General features: G+C 36.8%; 1 protein-coding gene across 4 annotated transcripts in view; it reads left to right on the top strand.

Annotated features, from left to right (window-relative positions):
- Positions 1-21,482, top strand: part of CORIN (corin, serine peptidase) — a 198,119-nt gene that overhangs the window by 38,799 nt on the left and 137,838 nt on the right. For all 4 annotated transcript variants that reach the window (XR_011231390.1, XR_011231388.1, XR_011231389.1 and 1 more), the window contains exon 3: positions 2,172-2,372. Coding sequence is in view for 1 of the 4 variants with exons in the window: in XM_069457572.1 (XP_069313673.1) it covers positions 2,172-2,372 (201 nt within the window). In the remaining 3 variants the exon portion in view is untranslated. The remainder of the gene's footprint in view (positions 1-2,171; positions 2,373-21,482) is intronic.

Consider the following 21,482-nt stretch of genomic DNA (forward strand, 5'->3'; position numbering starts at 1 on the left):
GCAAGGAAACTGCCCTTTTTAAAAGAAAGTTGTTATCCAAGTCAGTATTTTCTTTTTTTAAAAAAAAGTCAGTGTTACAAAGGACATCTCAGGCTAAACGATGCTATGCACACTTTCACCACTGTGATTAGGTTAAAACGATAAAGGAAAGATTATCAATAAGGCTAATCATTACAAACAAAATCTTAAGAACAACCGTGGAGGCCGGGCGCGGTGGCTCACGCCTGTAATCCTAGCACTCTGGGAGGCCGAGGTGGGCGGATCGTTTGAGCTCAGGAGTTCGAGACCAGCCTGAGCAAGAGCGAGACCCCACCTCTACTAAAAATAGAAAGAAATTATATGGACAGCTAAAAATATATATAGAAAAAAAAAATTAGCCGGGCATGGTGGCGCATGCCTGTAGTCCCAGCTACTCGGGAGGCTGAGACAGGAGGATTGCTTGAGCTCAGGAGTTTGAGGTTGCTGTGAGCTAGGCTGATGCCACGGCACTCACTCTAGCCTGGGCAACAGAGTGAGACTCTGTCTCAAAAAAAAAAAAAAAAAAAAAAAGAACAACCGTGGAAACATTTCTTAGTGTAAGGAACTCATTTTAGGAGAATTGCTCTGGGGTGCAACTGTGAGGCATTGGCGTTTGCTAAAAGTATGTTTGACAGAGCTGGTTGCCGATTCCTAGATTCAGCGAGATAAGGCAATCAATCTAATGGGCCTTATGTATTCATTGCAGCCATATTAGCGTAAATATTACCTTCTGTGAAAAATCTCCTCATGCCAAATAAACAAAGAAGTGAGCAACTAACAAATGGATGAAAGTAAAATTATATGTAATGGAGTAGTAGATTCTTCTGTATGAATGAAATACATTTTATATAGCAATTGAGACTATCACATGTTTATTTTGATCTAGGATAAATTCTAAATCATTTTGAAAATCAAAAGAAATTCGGCGAAGTCCTTCATTTTTACCTGCTGCATTTCATATTTACTCACAATCACACAGACAGTTTGGAGAACATGTCACCTGAATCGCATGGTCACGATTTAGCTTTTACGCTCTAATGTTTTATTTAAAATCCTTTGGCAGATGAAACTCTTGACCTTAGCTAGCCACAGCTGCTTTTCTATTTTGATTTGCAGTTAATGTTTTCCAAGTGTCAAGCACATGGAGAGAAATTTTTTCCATAGACTGCTATTAAACATTTTATTTATATTTCTTTTATTTTTAATGATCCAGGGCACTATTTAGAAAAGTGAAAGCCAATTAGAGCATTCGCTCTAAATGTTTTTAGAAAAGAAAATCTCCCTTGGGTATGTCTATGGATGGATCAATATCACGTTCATTTATTTTTGTGGCATGCTTGACTAACAGTGCTATGTTCTCCAAACACAGTCTGCAGTCTATTTTGATTAGGTTAAAAATACGTGATCTCTTTCAAGGTTTTCAAAAGTCTTTGCCTAAAGACAAAGTTAGGTGCTTTTCAAGAATCTTAGGTTTGACTCCTTATTTTGTCAATGAATGGATCCCTTGAGAAAGTGACCAGTTGATAATCTTAGTATAATGACTATTTCTTATTTTATATAATTATGTTTTATAGCTTTCTCATGAAAGATGATGATAATTTAGTTTTCTTCTGTCATTTTGTGCTATACTTAGAGTTTTACTTGGTTTTGGTCTCTGTAAGTCTGGGTAAATATAATATATGAGCCCTACTACTTTTATTTATATGTTATGCATAGTTTACTGAAAATTAGTGCAATATATGGGGAATATAAGTGTGAATCTTGGGTCCCAAGTAGCATACAATGATCAGTGACATTGAGAAACCGGAGGAAACACAGTAAGATCCACCACATTTTATTTGTGGTAAGTCCCAGGGGAGGCTGAATTGCCCTAAATTCTTTGGGCCCCAGGAAACCTAGATGGGAGACTCAGTTTTTAAATCTTAAGCTCTTGAGAAAGCAATGTTTCATCATGAGGCTGTGTGATTTGTGGTAGAAGAGAAATTCTTTTGGTTGTCCCCATGAAGGAAGTCACTGTGGTGGCCATCATCTTTCTCTTTGATTGCCTGGATAAAATGACATGTAGGAAAGTAGCTCTGGAGTTTATTAATATGTTTTTTAAAAGTAAATAATTCTAGTAATGTTTTAAAGTATATATATATTTTGTCTTTCAGGGACATTAAAAAAGACCTATTTTAAATCAAATGGGAGTGAACCTTTGGTCACTGATGGTGAAGTCCAAGGGTCTGATGTTATTCTGACAAACACCATCTATAGCGAGAGCACCGGGGCGTCCACGGCACGTCCCAGCCCGCCCATGCCGGCCTGGACCACAGACGCTTCTCTCCCAGGGGACCGGAGTCCCAGGAATACAAGTAAGTCTGCAGGTGGTGAATGCCAGTGGCCTCTAATGTCTGTGGAACCCACAGGCAGGTTTTTAAGGGCAGCAACCAATGCTCTTAATTCATCATCGCTCCCTGGTCCCCCGGGCGGATTTCCACCCAGCTATCTGGGAAGCCTGGCCGACTGCCCTATTCTTAAACACGCAATGCCATCGACTCAGCTGTCCAGATAGGGACTGAGAAAGAGATGAAAATTTATCGATGCCGCTCAACATTTCTGAGGTATAAAAATTTGTGCTGCTTGCCTCAATATGGTGGTATTGAGTTTTTAGTGGCTTACCTATGAAAGTTTGTGCTTCTGTTTTGAAGGTTTTTTTGTTGTTGTTTGAGACAGAGTCTTACTCTATTGCCAGGGCTAGAGTCTAATGGCGTCATCATAGCTCACTCCATCCTCAAACTCAAGCTAACCTCCTGCCTCAGCCTCTGCAGTAGCTGGGACTACATGTGTGCATGACCACCCCAGGCTAATCTATCTATCTATCTATCTATCTTTCTTTCTTTCTTTTTTTTTTGTAGAGACAGGTGTCTGACTATTGCCAAGGCTGGTCTTGAACTCCTGACCCGTAGTGATCCTTCTACCTCGGCCTGCCAAAGTGCTGGGATTACAGGCGTGAGCCACGGCACTGGGCCTCGTTTTGAAGTTTTAAGTTACTTATTTTGAGATGGTTAATAAGGAAGTGAAGTTATTTATTTAGTTGTTGGTCCTTTGCTGGAGGACTGATTCAATAACCGGATGCCAAGTGATTTAATAGGAGCCAGCCCCACCCCATTTGCTTCTGAGGTGTTAATGTGTGCTTTTTTTTTTTTTTTTTTAAATCTTACTTCTCTCTTCTCCCTTTTTTATTGGCTGAGCAATTTATTTTACATGTTGGTGAATGACAATCACACCTTGAGAAAAATGGCATGTGGGAAACTCTTCTGCTGGAGGACAAAGGGAGGGATTTGTTAGTTATTCCAGAAAAAGAGTTAGGAGAGAGAGAGAGAAAAGGAAAAAGAAAGTGTGGACAGGGGGCATGAGGAGCTGGTGAGATGTGGCAGAGGACATGCTCTGGACGTGATTCTATCCCTCGATACCCCGCAGATCTTTAGTTAAGGTGCTTTCAGAGTGCTCAGTGGGAGTGGATTTGTGTGGAAGATGTTGAAGAGCTTCAGCTCTGATCCCATCAGTGCTCATAAAAAATATTCAGACAAGTCATTGTCAAAACTTTCTCCGCAGTTGTCTTGCCTCTCATTTTCTACTTCCTAAAACAAGGTTATGTGGTTGAAAATTCTACGAAGCTCATCCGTCCGTGGTCATTTTCTTGTTTGTTCCTCTCTCTTTCAAGAAAATCCACTAAGGGATAGCACATCTTAGGTCTGAGACAGAGTATTTATTTTTATTCTGAGCCAGGAAGGGAAGGATTAAGTTGACTTTTAGCTATCACAGTGTACGTTTGCTGGCGTTTGAGGAAAAGCAGGTTTATTCTATTTCTCCAGCCCCAAAAAGACTAGATTCCATTGTTTCACAGAGCACCTTTAGGTATTAACTGTTTCTTATGCTCAGTGTTCACCAGTGATTCACACGGATTTGTGTTCATTATCTGACAGTCGTACTGCAAACCAGAATCATGCCAAGTTAAATTTATTTTCCTCATGAGTTTAATTTTGAGGTTTTTTATTTTGGTAATGTCTTAAGCGCTTCATTACTCCTAAAGACAGGGTTATCTATCAGAAGTACAGAAATAATTTAAACTAAAATTCAGTCCAGTTAATGTGGTTGCAATTACAGGAATTGTTATTTTCTTCTAGTAAGAAGATTTGTCTGCATTTTGAAGCTTTCACTATTTGTTAAGATTCAAATAGTGTTGACAAACATCCCCTGAAGGGTAAAGAAACATATGGCAGTTGTTGCTCAGATTGGAAGTTTGGTAGAAGTCTGTCTGACTCATTTTCTCTCCCTACAGCTGGAACATTGCTTAAGAATATGAGCATAATTTGACAGGTAGAGGAAATCCAGGTGAAGTTAGAATGGTTAGTTAAATGGAGAAAGGCCAAAACCTTTGAATACGTGTCATTCCTTGTTGTTAATGTACTTGACAGTTAGCATTGAGCTTTACTGTGGGACCACAGAGACCGTCCATATACTGTCTACGTTAATTAAAATTATTTGTTGCCAAGGAATTTGATGGTTTTGCATACATTTCAGTAATAGTGCCAGCCTAGGATCATAGAACATTAACAGTTTTCAAGGCATGTTGGATTATTTTCTTTGTGATCCTTACAATTAACTGAAGAGATAAATAAAACAGGTAATATCACATATCATTTTTCAAGGTATATGATAACCTCATGAAATTGAAGCTTAGAGAACTTGAGTTGACAAATCCAGTATCACCTGCCTAGTAATTGGTAGACATGAAATTGGAATTTAGATCTTAGGACTCTAAGATCAGTGCTCTTTTAAGTTTTTCATGCTTCCTTATTTAATTTTAGTGCTTTCTTTGCAGCAGTAGGAGCATCACTGAACAAATTTTAGGCTCCAGGAGAACAAAAAGAGTAGACTTTTATTTTTTACTGCTGTATAGCCTGTGCTCAATAAAATATTAGTTTAATGAATACATAAATGAACTATAGTCATTTCAAGTGTTTAATATCTGATTTGTGACTTTGTTAGTGATCTTTGGTAACACTTCTACCATTTGATATTTATTTAACCAATTTTATTTAAAGTATCATTTAATGTGTTGTCTCTATATTAACACCTAGTAGAGAATTTACTTTTATCCCCTCTGTTAGGCTTGCTCAGGGTGGGAAACCGGAAAGTATGTATAGGACGGAATGCATGGACCTAACACCCTCCTTTTATTATTATTTTTTAATTATGATATTAGTTTAAATTCCTGGCATATGTAAAACCTACATAAGTCCACTTCAGTCCTAAAATACAGTGGCCAGACACTCTGAGCTACCCAGGTATCCTGGATAGGAAACCAAAGCACAAACTCACGGCAAAAGGCACCAAATAATAGTCTTTCCCTAAGATATTCCCTCCTGCGGGTCCTTCGTGACACGCCAGCACATAGAACACTGCAGTTTGCAAAGTTGTAACCATGGTACCCCCGTAGAACGGTGTGTAGCACAGATGGGCTTTGTGAATGTGGAATAGGCTTTATGTGACATCTGTTACTTCTGGAGTTTCATTAGCAGCATTTGAAAACCAGTTGTAATGTGGAAAAGGAAAAGGCCCGCAGTTAACTTTCATGCCGTTTCAGCAAGGGATTTTCCTAGGTTGCAATCTCTATCTGGGTTTTTATTTTTACCCCTTTCTCCTTATATATTTTATAAATGTTTAAACATATGTTGAACTTTAAGGAGAGGGAAAGAGTCTTTGGTCAACCAAGACCCTCTGGGTTAAAGATAACATGGTACCTAATAAAATAACCTGGAAACTCTGATCGGGAACTCAAGTGACGAGAGAGTGATGTGCTGAAAGCTTAAAGTGTTCTGTTCTCTCATCACATGGTTGATAACCAGATCCTACATCTTCTATTTCAGGTGAAAATGCATTATTCCTCTCATTCACTTTTTAAAAACAGCTGCTTTTTTTGGAGATATAATCCACATACCATAAAATTCACCCCTTTAATGTGTACAATTCAGCAGTTTTAAAATATATTCGCAGAACTGTGCAACCATCACCACTATCTAATTTTAGAATATTTTCATCACTGCAAAAAGAAATGTAACATCCCTTGCTCCCTGTTTCCCCTGTACCTCAGCTCCTGGCCAAAACTAGTGTTTTCTGTCTCTCTGCGTTTTCCTTTTCTGAACCTTTCCCATAAAGGGCATCAGATGATCTGTGGTCTTGTGTCTGGCTTCTTTCACTTTGCATGACGTTTTTCAGGATGCATCCATGTCATAGCATGTGTCGATACTTCATTCCTTTTTAGTGCTGAATCATGTTTCATTGTATCGATATATCACATCTTCTTTATCCAGTCATCCATTGGTGGACACTTGGGTTGTTTCCAAGATATGATGAATAATGCTGCTATGAAAATTCATGTATGAGTTTTTGTGTGGACATATGTGTCCAGTTCTCTTGAGTTTATACCCAGGAGTGGAGTTGTGTTGTTTCTCTGTTTCCCTACTTACCTTCTGACTAGTTGCTTTATCCATGATTGAGAGTGGGGTATTGAAATCTTCAACTATTAGTGCAGCGCTGTCTATTTCTCCCTTCAATTCTGTCAGTTTTGCTTCAGATATTTTGACTGTCATTAGGTATGTAAATGTTTATAATTGTTCATCTTCTTGCTGTATTGAACCTTTTATTAATATATAATGTCCTATATCTCTTCTAGCCTTTTTTTGATTTAAAGTCTATTTTATCTGATACACATGCTCCTCAACTTATGATGGGATTACATGCTAATAAATTCATTGTAAGTTGAAAATAATTTAAGTCAAAAATGCATTTACTACACCTAACCTATAGAACATCATAGCTTAGCCTACCTTTAACATTCTTAGAACACTTATGTTAGCCTACAGTTGGGCAAAATCATCTCACACAAGCCTATTTTATACTTAAGTGTTAAATATTTTATGTAATTTATTGAATACTGTGCTGAAAGTGAAAAACAGAATGGTTGTATGGGTACTTGAAATACAGTTTCTATTGAACGTGTATGGCTTTCACACCATTATAAAGTTGAACAATTGTAAGTTGAATCATTGTAAGAGAGCCATCCTACTCTCTTTTGGTTACTATTTGCCTGAGAGGTCATTTTCCATCCTTTTACTTTCAATCTATTTACGCCTTTGGATCTAAAGTCAGTGTCTTGTAGACAGCATATAGTTGTATTATGTTTTTTTAAAATCCATTCTGTGAATCTCCGTCTTTTGATTGGGAAGTTTAATTCATTTATATTCAAAGTAATTCCTGAGATGGAGGGACTTCTGTCATTTTGTTATTTGTTTTCTATATATGTTACAGCTTTTTTGTCCCTCATTTCCTGCATTACTGTTGTCTTTGGTATTTAGTTGATTTTTTTGGTAGTGAAATGTTTAAATCCCTTTCTTGTTTCCTTTGGTATATGTTTTATAACTATTTTCTTTGTGATTACCATGGAAATCACATTTAACATCCTAAAGTTACAGCTCTCTAACTTGAATGTATACCAGCTTAACTTCAATAACATACAAAAACTCTGTTCCTTATCCAACTCCATTCCACCCCTAGATGTTTCAAGCTTTCAATAGAATCTAGAGTTCTGAAATAATGACATCAGACAGATTCTGCCAGAGAAATTATTGTTTCGGTGTGGAGACAGATTACTGATGCTTACTGTTCTACCATCTTCCCAGAATCTTCTCTAGCAAAAAAGTTAATTTTGATAATTTTTTTCCAGTGTTGTCACTACTTTTATGGAGGATCAGATTTTTGGAGGACCTTACTTTGCCATTCTTGGAATACTTCCTACCCCTCAATCATCTTTACCTTACTTATTTACTTTATTGCTTCTTTTTCATTTCCTCCAATATGGGTAGTTGATTTTTCTTTTTTTATTTGTAGTACATATATGTGATCATAATACATATTATTTTTAATTGAAGTTTTTATTTTCCATTTTTGCATAAATCCCTTCATTCTTTCTTCTTTCTTCTACATCATATTAACTACACTTGCCCTCAGTTAACCCTTGTTAACAATCTAGTGTGCACAATGTTACAGTTTTCTCCATGCTTTTATAATCTTATATAAACATATATACACACACAAACACAGAATAATATACATATAGAGCAGTTTTTTTGTCATTGTTTTTCAAAAAATGAGATCACATTTATTACATATATTTTTCTACATAATGTCTTTTTCATTCAAGAATACTTCATGTTACCATCTCCAAGGTAATTTCTTTTTTTTTTCACAAGGCATTAAAAAATCTATTGCATTTCAATATATTAGCAATGAAAAAAGAAATTAAAATTTAAAAAATATTATCCAAGGTAATTTCTTAATTCTAATCCTTTGTTATAATGACTAAATAGTATTCCATCTTGTCATTATACCATAGTTTATTTCAACCATTCCCCTAATTATGGGTATTCACTTTACATCTAGTTTTTTTTTTCCTCTCAGTGAGCTACACAATCTTTCTTCTGAAGATAAAATAACTTAGATCATGACCCTGACGCTGTCTAAATAGCAGTGATTTATTTACACTGATCATTAGACATGTACCAAAATGCTTTAAACTGATACCCGAAAGCTGCTAGGTATAGAAAGCTCATGCACTCATTCAAAACCCTAAGATTATTTCTTCTTCCTAGTTTTATGTTTTTAACATGTGGTGTTTCCATTAGCTTTAAAGTGAGCTCTACAAAAATATGTAGCCAAGAGGATTGGATCAGGTCTTGGAGTTTTACCTGGATTATTACTCATCAGGCCATTATCCAAGATGAGATTTTTGAGAAAGGAAATCTAATTAGACATGTGAAATCTGGTAAAGTCTCTTACACTTTTTACCCAACATTTTCTAATCCTAACAAGAATGGAATCCTGGATGTCTTCATTGTATTATTTAAAAGTCAATTCTGCTACCTTCAAAGTGATTTACCCACTTCTGCAGATTCCTGACTGTGGATTATTATGTGGTTTGGAGTGGGATTCTGTGCTCGTATGTGTAAACGTGGATGAGTGAGTGTTTTAGATGTGCCTGAGATTGTATCTTAAGCATTCCTCTGTTATAGTAATATTACTGCACAGTATTTCTCCATCGTGGGTCTGGGGGACATCAAGATGTATTCTGGGGATCCAAGAATTCTCTGTAAGAATTCTTTAATGGTATACTTTCATTTCAATGATAATAAAGTAATTAATGTAAGCCTACTTTGGATCACCTGGATGAGCACCTTATCATAAGTACTGCTCTGGAATTCTGGTACTTGTAAGAGTTTCTCTTTATGATCCTGTTGTGGCTCAGCTCTGCTGCTTAGACATTTGCTGGCTGTTGGGAAATGAACAGAAACAGACTTAATAGATATTGTTCTCAATGGAAGAACAAAGCATGTCCTGGCACGCTGTACAAAGGATGACTTCGTAGTGGTTCAAATAGAGAAAAGCAGCAGCAGCCTCGCTCAGCTGGGATCTAGGGTACCATAAGCTTCCCAAATGCAAAACTTGTGCTGCAGCCATCGGCACCATATTCAGGGTATGTTAGCAGAATAATGTTAATATTAATCCATTTAATATGATTAATTTAATTTTATTAGTTTTGTAGTTTTGTTCCTATTTAATTCATACAAATTAATTTTATAGTTGTGCTAGACCTATATACATAAAGAGGTTTATATTATAATTGTCATGTGTGCTTTCAAACCTTTCTTCCTTTGAAAAAGCCTGTACAGTTCTTCAGCTTGAGAAGTGCTACTTTAGGGCACCTGAGTTCTCTCCGTGTCACATCCCCAGAAAACACAGTGATACTCTATGGCAGAGCTTCTTGGCTTTACTGTGCCAAGGACTCTTTTGGCTATCCGGTGAAGCTGATAGACGTCTTCTCAGGGTAATGTGTTGGTATTTAAAATAAATTACACTGACAGCCTGGGCAAGATAGTGAGACCCCCATCTCTACAAAAAATAAAAAAATTAGCCAGATGTGGTGGCATGAACCTGTAGTCCTGGCCACTTGGAAGGCTGAGACAGGAGGATCACTTGAGCTCAGGAGTTCAAGGTTGCAGTGAGCTATGATCATGCCGGCTGCACTCTGACCCAGGTGACGAGTGAGACTCTGTCTCAAAAAAAACAAAAATTGCACAGAATTAAAAGGAAGGCAATTATAGTAAAATGTAGTTACTAAAATATTAGAAATGTAAATTCTTGATATAGTAATATGTGTTTATTTATTAACACATTAATATCTAGTGGGTCAATTTTTATAACAGGGATAAGTATAAACAATATTTTGAAATGTCTGTAACAACTCTGTTGATGTGCAAAATCTGTGATGTCTAATTTTTTTCTACATTTGTTGCCTACATTGATAATTTAATTATACTAAATTTCAATTAGAGGTTAATGAAAATAGAGATGCTATTTTTCCCCATATGAGTTCACAGACAGCCTAAATTCTATGTTTGGGCCATTGGGGTCTTTGTATTCTGATTGATAATACCTGCTCTACAGGAAAATAATCTTTTGTTGGTACCTAGGAGGGTTTGAGGCCTGCCGAAGCTTCCTTGTAAGGTCTTAGTGCTACTCCAAGTTACTGTGGTCATGGCCCCAGGACACCAGTCCTATGTGTTCTGCTGGACACCAGTGTTAGACCCTGATGTTCAAGTTCAGCTGATTGCCCTCTTCTGTATATTAAACCACACTCTTTAGGTTTAAGAACTGTTATGAGATTCAGACATGGGCTTCTGGTTAATAGCAACATATAAACAAGAACAAGTAAAGCATTTAAACAATGGTTGCATGCTCGTCTGGTTTTTAGCATTCTGGTAAAGCCATGTGCAGTTCTTGGGAGAGAAAGGATATTTGGATGCAGGAATGTACTCTCTCATTTTCTTTTTCCCTGCTCTCCTTTCCTTCCTCCTCTTTATCCCACCTTTAGGTGACTCTTTCCCTGGGATATGTTTGGTTCCTCCCAGAGATAGCAAACTCAGTCACTTGTAGAACTAGGCTTGTAAAAAGGGTCATGGAACAGTGCCTGTTTCACTGTCCTTTGGCTGTAGTCCTAGTCTTTCTTTCCCAAAGGTTTCTGGGCAAGACTTCCTGACTACCTCTACTAACCGAATCCTACAATATCCCTAGGTGACATGTGCTCCCAAAGGTAATACGTACAGCCAGTGAGGGTCAGGATTAAACATTCACGTCAAAAGGGCTTGTGGCTCAACAGTTTCCTCTCCAGATTCAATTGACATGGTTTCCTCATTGGGAAGAACAGCCCAATACCCTTAATTCACATAGAGGAAAAAAAAAACCAGTAGCATGTTGATAATAGCACTGCAAAAACAATCCTGGTCAAACTCAAGAACAAACATCTTTTAAAATCCAAAGACTCAGATAAAAGAAAAGAAAGAAAAAAAAAAAAAGAAAAGAAAAAGAAAAACAAAACCCCCAAACTTCAAACTGTATAATTTACTTTGCTCTCTGGTTCTGAAAGAAAATTGGCACTGTATGTATTCTTTTGCCTGAATCATTCAATTTGCTGACTGTCTCTGTCTTTTGGTCTTTGTACAATTTTGTGTTGAAAGCAAAAAATCCATCAGTGGAAATCTGTTTGCTGTTACTTGTACCTTTGGAGAATGTGCCTTTTCATTTACTTACAGTTGAAATGAGTAGGGTAATATGTTTTCCAAACCAAAAACTTTACATCTGTTCACATTTGATGCAAACCATTCTTTGTGTTTCAGTGTTAATGTATTTTATTCTTCTATTTTGCCGTTCGGCCTCATCAACCTAATACTCACATGTGGTGTTTGCGTCAGTACGATGTCCAGTATGGTGCTTGTCCGTAATTATGTCAAGCTGTGTAAACCCGTTCTGATGCCTATGCACTCTTCTAAGTTTTATGAAACATTGCAACATTACAGCATCTGGGTTAATATTCTGTGAGGCACCATTTATTCATCAGCAGCTACTTATTGGGTGCCACCCTGAAGTTTAGCTAGGTGGGTCATAGTGATGGGTGAGAAGAAACCCTGTCCCCAAGTAGCCAATTGTCTAGTAACTGCCTTGAAACATAAACATGTTGTTTATAGTTTGAGAAATAAAGTGACAAATTCTATAAGAGAGTTTCAGAAAGAAAAACATGATCCATTTCAATTCTTTTCATTCTTTTTTTTTTTTTTTTTTTTTTGAGGCCGAGTCTCAAAATGAACAGGAAAACAATCCACCAGGAGCAAGAATAATGAGTCATCAGTCACAAACCACAGCAGGGTTAGATGTCTAAGAACCTTACATAATTGAATAATCTGATAGAGTCTACTAAACAAGTATAGTTGAAACAACTAAAAACAAATATGTAGTAATTAAAGCCATTTAAAAAGAAAATACTATAAATAAAGAACAGGAAGATCTTTAAAAAACCAAATTGAACTTCTAGAAATGTTTTATCCACTCTTTCTTTCTGGAACTCTACTGATAGGTTAGACATTCCCATCCATCCTCTGTAAATCTGTGTGCTGAATTCTGATTTATGTTTTTTAGATTTGGCTTTTAAATGTCTAATTCTCTTCTCAGCAGTGTCTAATCTGCTATTTTATCCCATTCACTAAATCTTTAATTCCAGTGTTGATATATATTTTTCATTTCTAGAAGTTCAATTTGGTTTCCTGTTCATTTTATGATGTTGGATTATAGACTTCCTTGGATTCAGGTTATGTCACTGGAAGGAAATTTGACATTTGATTTGACCAGGCACCCCCAGGTATTACTGTTGCAGGGCCAATTTTTATGCTAATTTTTGTCTGGGGGGTTCCTGGATCACACACATAGCATAAATTCAAAGCTCACATCTTTGGGAGCAGGAGGGCTTTAGTAACAAGGGTCCAGAGAAAGCTTTTTGTTTCAAACCAGAGTCTAGGCAGAGGCAGATAAGCTTCCTCGTGATATGCGTGTGCTAATTTGGTCCTTGCTTTATATGGAAGCATTGGTTCCTCTGTACTTCCTGTGGATCCAGGGCCTCTTCTCTTTATCAAGACTGATAAATTCCTCCAAGATAGGGCCATTGCAATATCAGCTCATGGGTGTCCACCTACATAATTTTCATTCCTGTGATGTCAGCTCATGTACTCACTATTCTTGTTTATAGTTCCCTGCTGCACTCCCGGAACCCTAAGATTTCCTTTCCTCTTCTCTCTCTCTCTCTTTTTTATTTATTTATTTTTTTGTTTTGTTTTTCTTTTTGTGGAGATGTGATCTCCCTAGGTTGCCCAGGCTGGTCTCAAACTCCTGGGCCCAAGCAGTCCTCCCACTTCAGCCTCCCAAAGTGCTGGGATGACAGGCATGAGCCACTGCACCCGGCTTCCTTTTCTTTATGGAAAGTTCAGCTACTTATGTACGAGAAGTTTGTTTTATTTTATAAAGTGTTTATAATAGGTGCAGTTTTAGGTTATTTAGTCAACAACATTTTAGGATTTAAAAAAAATATCTTACATAGAAATTTTCAATCACACACAAAAGCAGAAAGAATAGTACAATGAATACCCCTGTGCCCTCTCCCAGCTCCTCAAAATGTTATTGAATATTCAGTTTTCTCAGGCTCTTTCTTAAAGCATTTGTTCCCCCTACTGCCTCTTATAGGAGAGTTCAAACTTGTTCTCCTAACTGAGAATTAGGCTATGCTGCATACATAGTCTGCACAGAGGAATTATTTAGATATTCACTTGTCTTTAAATAAAATTCCCTACTTCATAGTTTTGAGAAATCACATGAAAAAAGCAAAGGCTTTATAGCAATGTGTTAAACCCTATATTAAATATTTAATTCATCATTATTAAAATTCATGTTCTAAAATTTTGCAATCATGAGGAAAATTAAAATATCCTTAGAAACAGATTTAATTTGACATTCCCGCCCCTATTGGGTTTTCTACGTTGGGTGTTTCGTGCTTCCACTGTGCTCTTCGGATCTCTGCCTCTCTAGGCTACCATGCCTGTGATGCAATCTTCATTTCAATCTGGCCAGTCTCATTAATTATTTAATCTGCTTCTTTGCTATTCCAACTCTATACACTTACTCTTGTGTTTAAGTTTCCCGTGGTTCTCTTGTTTGGCTTTCTTATCCCCGAAGCCTCCCTCTGTTTCAGTTCCTTCCATAACATCTCTTGGGCACCAGATTCATCATCTCCAGTCTCTCTGGAAAAAGGCGGAGAATAAAGAGGTTTAGAGTTTACATTGTTCAAGGCTACGTTTCCACACAAAGTCCTATTTTTTTTTTTTTTTTGTCATCTGACCAGAGAGTTGACATTATCTACAATAGTTGGTAACAAGTTGGAGAAAAGTAAGCCAAAGTTTTCTGTTAATATCTTCTTGAGAAAGAAGAAACACTTTTCTTAATGCCCAACATATGTCTTCAGTTAATACTAGACAAATTCTTAATGTGTCTTTAAGTAGAGAAGGAGTGTAGCCATTAATATTTTCTTAAAAAACCTCTATGTATCAAAGACTGAAACTGACTGACTTACGGTGGATTGGCCTTGCTAAGGACCAACAGCAATCAGACCGAGAGCAATAATAGTCTTATAATTTAGAAGCAAATATGAAGCAGTAAACATTTCAGGACAGCAGCTGGAACACTGGCATGAGACAGCGTTTTCTGTCCTGGCTTGGGAGAAGAGTGATTGCTTACACGGGCAGGACAGGGGCTCCTGAGGGGACCTGAGTTTGGGCAGTTTCCCTGGAGGAATGCGTGACTCTCCAAGTTGGAGTTGGAATGCAGTGTGTGGATACGTCTGATTTCCCAGGAAGAAGCACTACTTTTATGTAATGTTTGAAAGGATAGACAAAGCTAGAGATTTGCCTCTGACATCTTAAAGTCATATGAAAAGGCAGAATTGGAGACACCAACTGCCTTAAATGGGTCACCTCTAGTTCTTACCCAATATTTTAGAGCAATCCGGAGACTGCTGCTCAAATATCCCTATGTGGAGAGTTACAGAGGCTCATTGGAGCCTAATCATTTGCCAGCTTCATAAGCATGCTCAATCCTGCCCTTAGGATTCCACACTTTGTTTAATGTTCTGCTATTGCTGTCTCAAATTTATTAATAATAATATAAATAGATATAAATACTATAAATAAAATATTAAAAACAATAATTTTTGAATAGGGGATCCACATATTCATCTTGCACTGGGTCCCCCAAATTATGTAGTCTGTCCTGTTCCTGGATGTTACAGTGATTGGACCAACTTCAGTCTCTTACCTACCCATGAACTAATCCCAGTGCCAGTTGATGCCATGAGCTGGTTGTTACTGGCCGGTCAGGACTTACCTGGAGCTGGAGGTAGGGAGGGAAAATGCCTTCCAAACTTCATGGCTGCTTTTCAGTTGAGGATGAGGGGAATTGATGCTGAGGATAAACCAACAAGAATTATTCCCCCTTTTGGTAAAGTGGTTGCTCATGTTTTACTCTCTTTTATTGGCTAATCTCATATTACAAGATAAAAGGTGTATTTATTAAAAAGAGAGAAATAGTATGTGTTATATGTACTTAAAAAAGGACCAGAAATTCATTTTAAATATTTACTTTTGAATATGTAGAATATGCCTTTTCTTACTATCTCATTCCCTGTAAAATCTTCCTTTGCAGATATGAGAGCAAAAAGGCAAACATCAGCTCCACTTGATTCTGACTTATTACAGATTTTAAGTTTCCAGAATTCTGAATTGGATAGGGTTATCTAAATGAGCATTTTACAAATATATTAAGAATCCTAATACGTAGCTTATATAATCCAGACTTTAGTATGCAGGTCTGCCTTGTGATCTTAGCATTCATTCCTCCAGTTCTCAAACCTTGACCATTACTAATCTTAAAATGAGATTCCCAATGAGGTTCCCAGGGCTGGAAATTTCCACTGAAAACTCATTTGCTTTCATGAGGGGTGAAGTTTAAAACTTAGCAAGAGTGTGGTAGTGATTTACAATAGCCCTTACATGTTGCCCTTACAGACCAATGAACATGTTGTTTCCCCAAGTAACTTCTTGTACTCTCATAATTATAGAATTTATTTTTGAACAAGGGGTTCCACATTTTCATGCCACATTTCCACTGTTGGCATGAAAATCAAATAATTTTCATATGTAGTAAAGTAAATTTTGGCTAAATAAGTAAAATAGGGTCTAATATAAAATTCTTTAAAAAATCTGTAGCACTAAGCACAGTGCCTTTATATTATAAACAGGGACTTAATAAGCATTTTCTTAATGACTGACTAATCTGTTTAAATAGTTACTGAGTGTTCTTTAAAATTACAGCTCCCAGCATTGTTTTATTTTCTGAGTAAGCCAAAGTAATTAATCAAACTTTGAATTTTGATGGCATATGAATGAGTGATTATTCCCTGTACAAATGGATACATTATGAAATCCAGAGGAACAATGTAGAATGAAAGCCTAATGTCTCTGCCTTAACTTTTCTACCTACGTAACATGGACACAGTATCTCTCTGGTGTAATTCACAGGGTTTTTGTGAGTCACAAATGAGTTAATAATAATAACAAAAACGTCTGTATCTCATTCTATGTGCTAGGCTTTGCATAAATGTTATTTAATCCTTACAATAACCCTATTGCACAGATATTATTATCTCTATTTTACAGATGAGGAAACTGACAAACAGAGAAGTTCAATAATTTGCCAAATGCCACGTAAATGTAGAATAGTAAAGTCAGGATTTGAATCAGGCTGTGAAATCACCATACTACATATGGGAAAGATGTTTTACAAACTTAAAAGCACTATATAAATTTGAATTCTTCTTCTTCTTCTTCAATCATTTGTAATTCTAGGTTGGATAATTATATGGGGACAATATGTAGTTCTTTTAAAATTAATGAAAAATGACTTACAGGTAAATGTGTTACAGCTGAAATGTTACATCTCAGTTCTATGGAATGGGAATAATTTGATTTACAACGAAGTACTGATCCCTCACTGTGTCAGAGCATTGTCACAGTGTTTGTTGGAACGAATGTGTTGCATCAGGTCATGGGCCTTTAGCTACCATTTAAACATCTTAGAATCAAGTCGTATTGGTGTGTGTATATGAATAAGATAGAATGACCTCTCTCTATATAGGACCTCACTTGTGTGTGAGTGAGTGTGTGTGTGTGTGTGTAGGATATGAAGGCTTGAAGTTTGGCAAAAGATTGCACCAAGAGACTTGGGGTTGTATTTAAAAAGTTAACTCTAGAATATATGTAATTATGTAGAAAAGAAATTCCAAACTTCATGCTTATCCTGGCAAAGTAGCTAGCTTTTGCTTAATTTTGATAATTTATACAAGGTATGCGCAAGGTATGTATATTTTTTTACATAAATTAGCAAGACATTGACTTTCCTATGTCTTGACTGTATCTGTAAAGACATTTTACAAATGTTCACAGTTCACTCACTAAAAATATGTGTCCTACTGATTTTCTGTTATGAGAAGTAAAATAGTTACCATTTTTGAATTCAGAGTTTCCAAAGTTAGTTAAGAAGCTTGAATCTCCATAGACAGGCTGTGTCTTCAGCTTTATGTTTCCTCTTATCTTACTATAACCCTCTTACCCGCTCTTCCTGAGTACATGATATCCTTTCAAATTGGTTTGTCCCAGAAATCATTTTGGCAAAATGTTTCTTTTCATGTGAATTATCTAGAATAGAGAATGACCTTCATTATTTCACTCTGCTGATGTAGTCCTGACCTAAATGGACTTGCTGGTACAGCCGGGAATAGACAGTAAGCATTTCCAATCTAATCGGTCCCTCGGTGAGAACTCAAAACCCATTTTTTTCTTCCAATGCAAAGTGCTGCCTTCATTTACACGAAATATGAAAAAATGTTGTTATATTACTTGGACTCTTTTTTCTATTTTTTAATTGCAAATATTTATTATTCATGGTGAGAACACTTAAAATCTACACTCCTAGAAATTTTCAAAGTATACATGATACTGTTATTAACTATAATGGCTGCATGGCACAAGAGATTCTTGAAATTATTCCTACTAAACTAAACTAACTTGAACTAAAATTTTGTATCCTTTCACCAATCCTTGCCTCCATCCCCCTACCCCAATAACCACCGTTCTACTTTCTGTTTCTACAAGTTCAACTCTTGTAGAGTCCACATACAAGTGAGATCACGTGGTCTTTGTCCTTCTGTGCCTGGCTTATTTCATGTAACATAATGTCTTTCAGGTTTATCCAGGTTGTCATAAATGACAGAATTTCTTTCTTTTTAAAGACTGAATAGCATTCCATCATGAGTATATACCACATATCCTTCATCCATTCAACTGTGGTGGGACACTTTTGTTGATTATCTTGGATATTTTGAATAAAGTTGCAATGACCCTGGCAGTGCAGATATCTCTTTGACATACTGATTTTATTTTATTTTTTGATATATATCTGGTAGTGGGAATTACTAGATCATATAGTAGTTCTGTTTTTATTTTTTTGAGGAACTTCCCTATTGTTTTCCCTGATGGCTGTACTAACATTCTCACCAACAGTGTGCAAGGATTCCCTTTCTCCACATCCTCACCAATACTTGTTTTTTATTTTTTTGATAATAGCCTTTCTAACAGGTGTGAGGTGGTAGCTCATTGTGGTTTTAATTTGCATTTCTCTTATGACTAGTGATGTTTAATGTTTTATGTATACCTATTGTCCATTTGTATGTCTTCTTTTGAGAAATGCCCATTCAGGTCCTTTTCTCATTTTTAAATTGGGTTATTGTTTTCTCGCTATTGGGTTGTTTGATTTCCTTGTGTATTTTGGATATTAATGCTATTAGCTATATGGTTTATAAACATTTTCTCCCATTCCATAGATTGTCTCTTCACTCTGTTGCCTGTTTCCTTTACTGTGCAGAAGCTTTAGTCTGATGTAATCTCAGTTCTATTTTTGCTTTTGTTGCCTTTGCTTTTGGGTCATATTAAAAAAAATCATTGCCCAACCAACGTCATGGAGCTTTTCCCTGTGTCTTCTTCTAGTAGTTTTACAGTTTCAGGTTTCATGTTTAAGTTTTTAATCATTTTGAGTTAATTTTGTGTATGGTGTGAAGTAAGAGTTTGATTTCATTTTTTTGAATGTTGATATACAGTTTCCCCAATACCATTTATTGAAGAGACTGTCCTTTCCACATTGTGTATATTTGGCATGTTTGTTGAAAATCAATTGACCATAAATGTGTGGATTTATTTCTGGGCTCTTTTTCATTGGTCTATATGTCTGCTTTTATGCCAATATGATGCTGTTTTGGTTACCATAGCTTTATAGTATATTTTGAAATTAAGTAGTGTGATGCCTTCAGTTTTGTTCTTGTTGCTCAAAATTACTTTGTCTATTTGGGATTTTTTGTGGCTCTATATGAATTCTAGAATTGTTTTTTCTTTTCCTATGAAAAATGCCTTTGGAATTGTGACGGAGATTGCATTGAATTCCTGTCACTGTGGGCAGTAGGTCACTGTCGACAGTATGGATCTTTAATGAGATTAATTCTTCCAATCTATCAACGCAGGATATTTTTCCATGTATTTGTGTTTTTTTCAATTTCTTTCATCAGTGTTTTATAGTTTCCAGTGTAGAGATCTTTCACCTTCTTGGTTAAATTTATTCCTAAGTATTTAAGAATTTTTTGTAGCTATTGTAAATGGGATTATTTTATTTTCTTTTTGAGTAGTTTGTTAGCATTGTATAGAAAAAAACTGATTTTTGTGTATTGATTTTCTATCCTGTTACTTTACTGAATTCAGTTGTTAGTTCTTTTTTTTTATTTCAGAATATTATGGGGTTACATATGCTTTGGTCACATAAATTGCCTTTGCACCACCCTAGTCAAAGCTATGAGCTTGCCATCTCCCAGACAGTGTGCACCACACCCGTTAGGTGTGAATTTACCCATCCCCTCTGCTCCCCTCCCACCTGCCCAGTCCGTGATGAGAGTTACTTTCATATGTGTACATGAGTCTTGATGAATTAGCACCAATTTAATGGTGAGGACATGTGGTGTTTGTTTTTCCATTCTTGTGATACTTCACTTAGAAGAATGGGCTCCAGCTCCATCCAGGATAATACAAGAAATAGTTCACCGTTTTTTTTTTTTTTTAATGGCTGAGTAGTACTCCATGGTATACACATATCACATTTTATTAATCCACTCTGTGCAGTCAAGCCTCTCTGCTAATGATAATCTGTATTTGCAGCCACTCCCCAGTGCTAGCATCACTTCCTCAGCTCCACCCCGATCATCAGGCATTAGATTCTCATAAGGGAAGCACAACCTAGATCCCTCGCATGCGCAGTTTGCAGTAGGGTTCATGCTCCTATGAGAATCTAATGCCACAAATGGTCTGAGAGGAAGTGGGGATCAGAAGGTGATGTGAGTGATAGGGAGCAGCTGTAAATGCAGATGAAGCTTCATTTGCTGGCCTGCTATTCACCTCCTGCTGTGAGGCCTGGTTCCTAACAGGCCACAGACCACCAGTACCAGTCCACAGCCAGGGCTTGGGGACTGCAGTTCTAAAGCATCTTTCATATACCTGAGCTAAGTATCCTGTTGTTTGTTCTGTAATATTTTAAACCAATTCCCTTTGTTGACTGTTTACGTGATTTCTATCTTTTTTTTTTTTTTTTGAGACAGAGTGTCGCTTTGTTGCCCAGGCTAGAGTGAGTGCCATGGCATCAGCCTAGCTCACAGCAACCTCAAACGCCTGGGCTTAAGCGATCCTACTGCCTCAGCCTCCCGAGTAGCTGGGACTACAGGCATGCGCCACCATGCCCGGCTAATTTTTTTTTCTATATATATTTTAGTTGGCCAGATAATTTCTTTCTATTTTTAGTAGAGACGAGGTCTCGCTCATTGCTCAGGCTGGTCTCGAACTCCTGACCTTGAGCGATCCACCCGCCTCGGCCTCCCAGAGTGCTAGGATTACAGGCGTGAGCCACCGCGCCCGGCCGTGATTTCTATCTTTTAAAAATTGTAACCTGTGCAGAGGTGAAGATCCCAGTAGATAAATCCATATTCACAACCATGATTATATCGTTATGATAAATTTCTAGAAATGACATTACAGTGCCAGAGAATACGCACATGTAAAAACAAAATTGACGTATGTTGCCCTGCTCACCTGTGATCCAAAAAGGCAGTTGCCAACTTATATGCCCCCTGGCTATGTGTGAGAGTGTGTATTTTTCCACACATTTGCCCAGGACACAAACTCTCTCCCTCTGTAAATATTAGTAGTTTGATTTCATTATTATACCCCCCCACACACATACATACTTATGTGTATACATATATGTATATGATTGTATGTCTATAATCATTCTTACAGAATATAATGTAGCTTATGAACACATCAACCTGTCATATTAAATGA

This window comes from Eulemur rufifrons, chromosome 24 (genome assembly GCF_041146395.1).
Source record: "Eulemur rufifrons isolate Redbay chromosome 24, OSU_ERuf_1, whole genome shotgun sequence".
In the NCBI taxonomy this organism is placed as follows: Eukaryota; Metazoa; Chordata; class Mammalia; order Primates; family Lemuridae; genus Eulemur; species Eulemur rufifrons.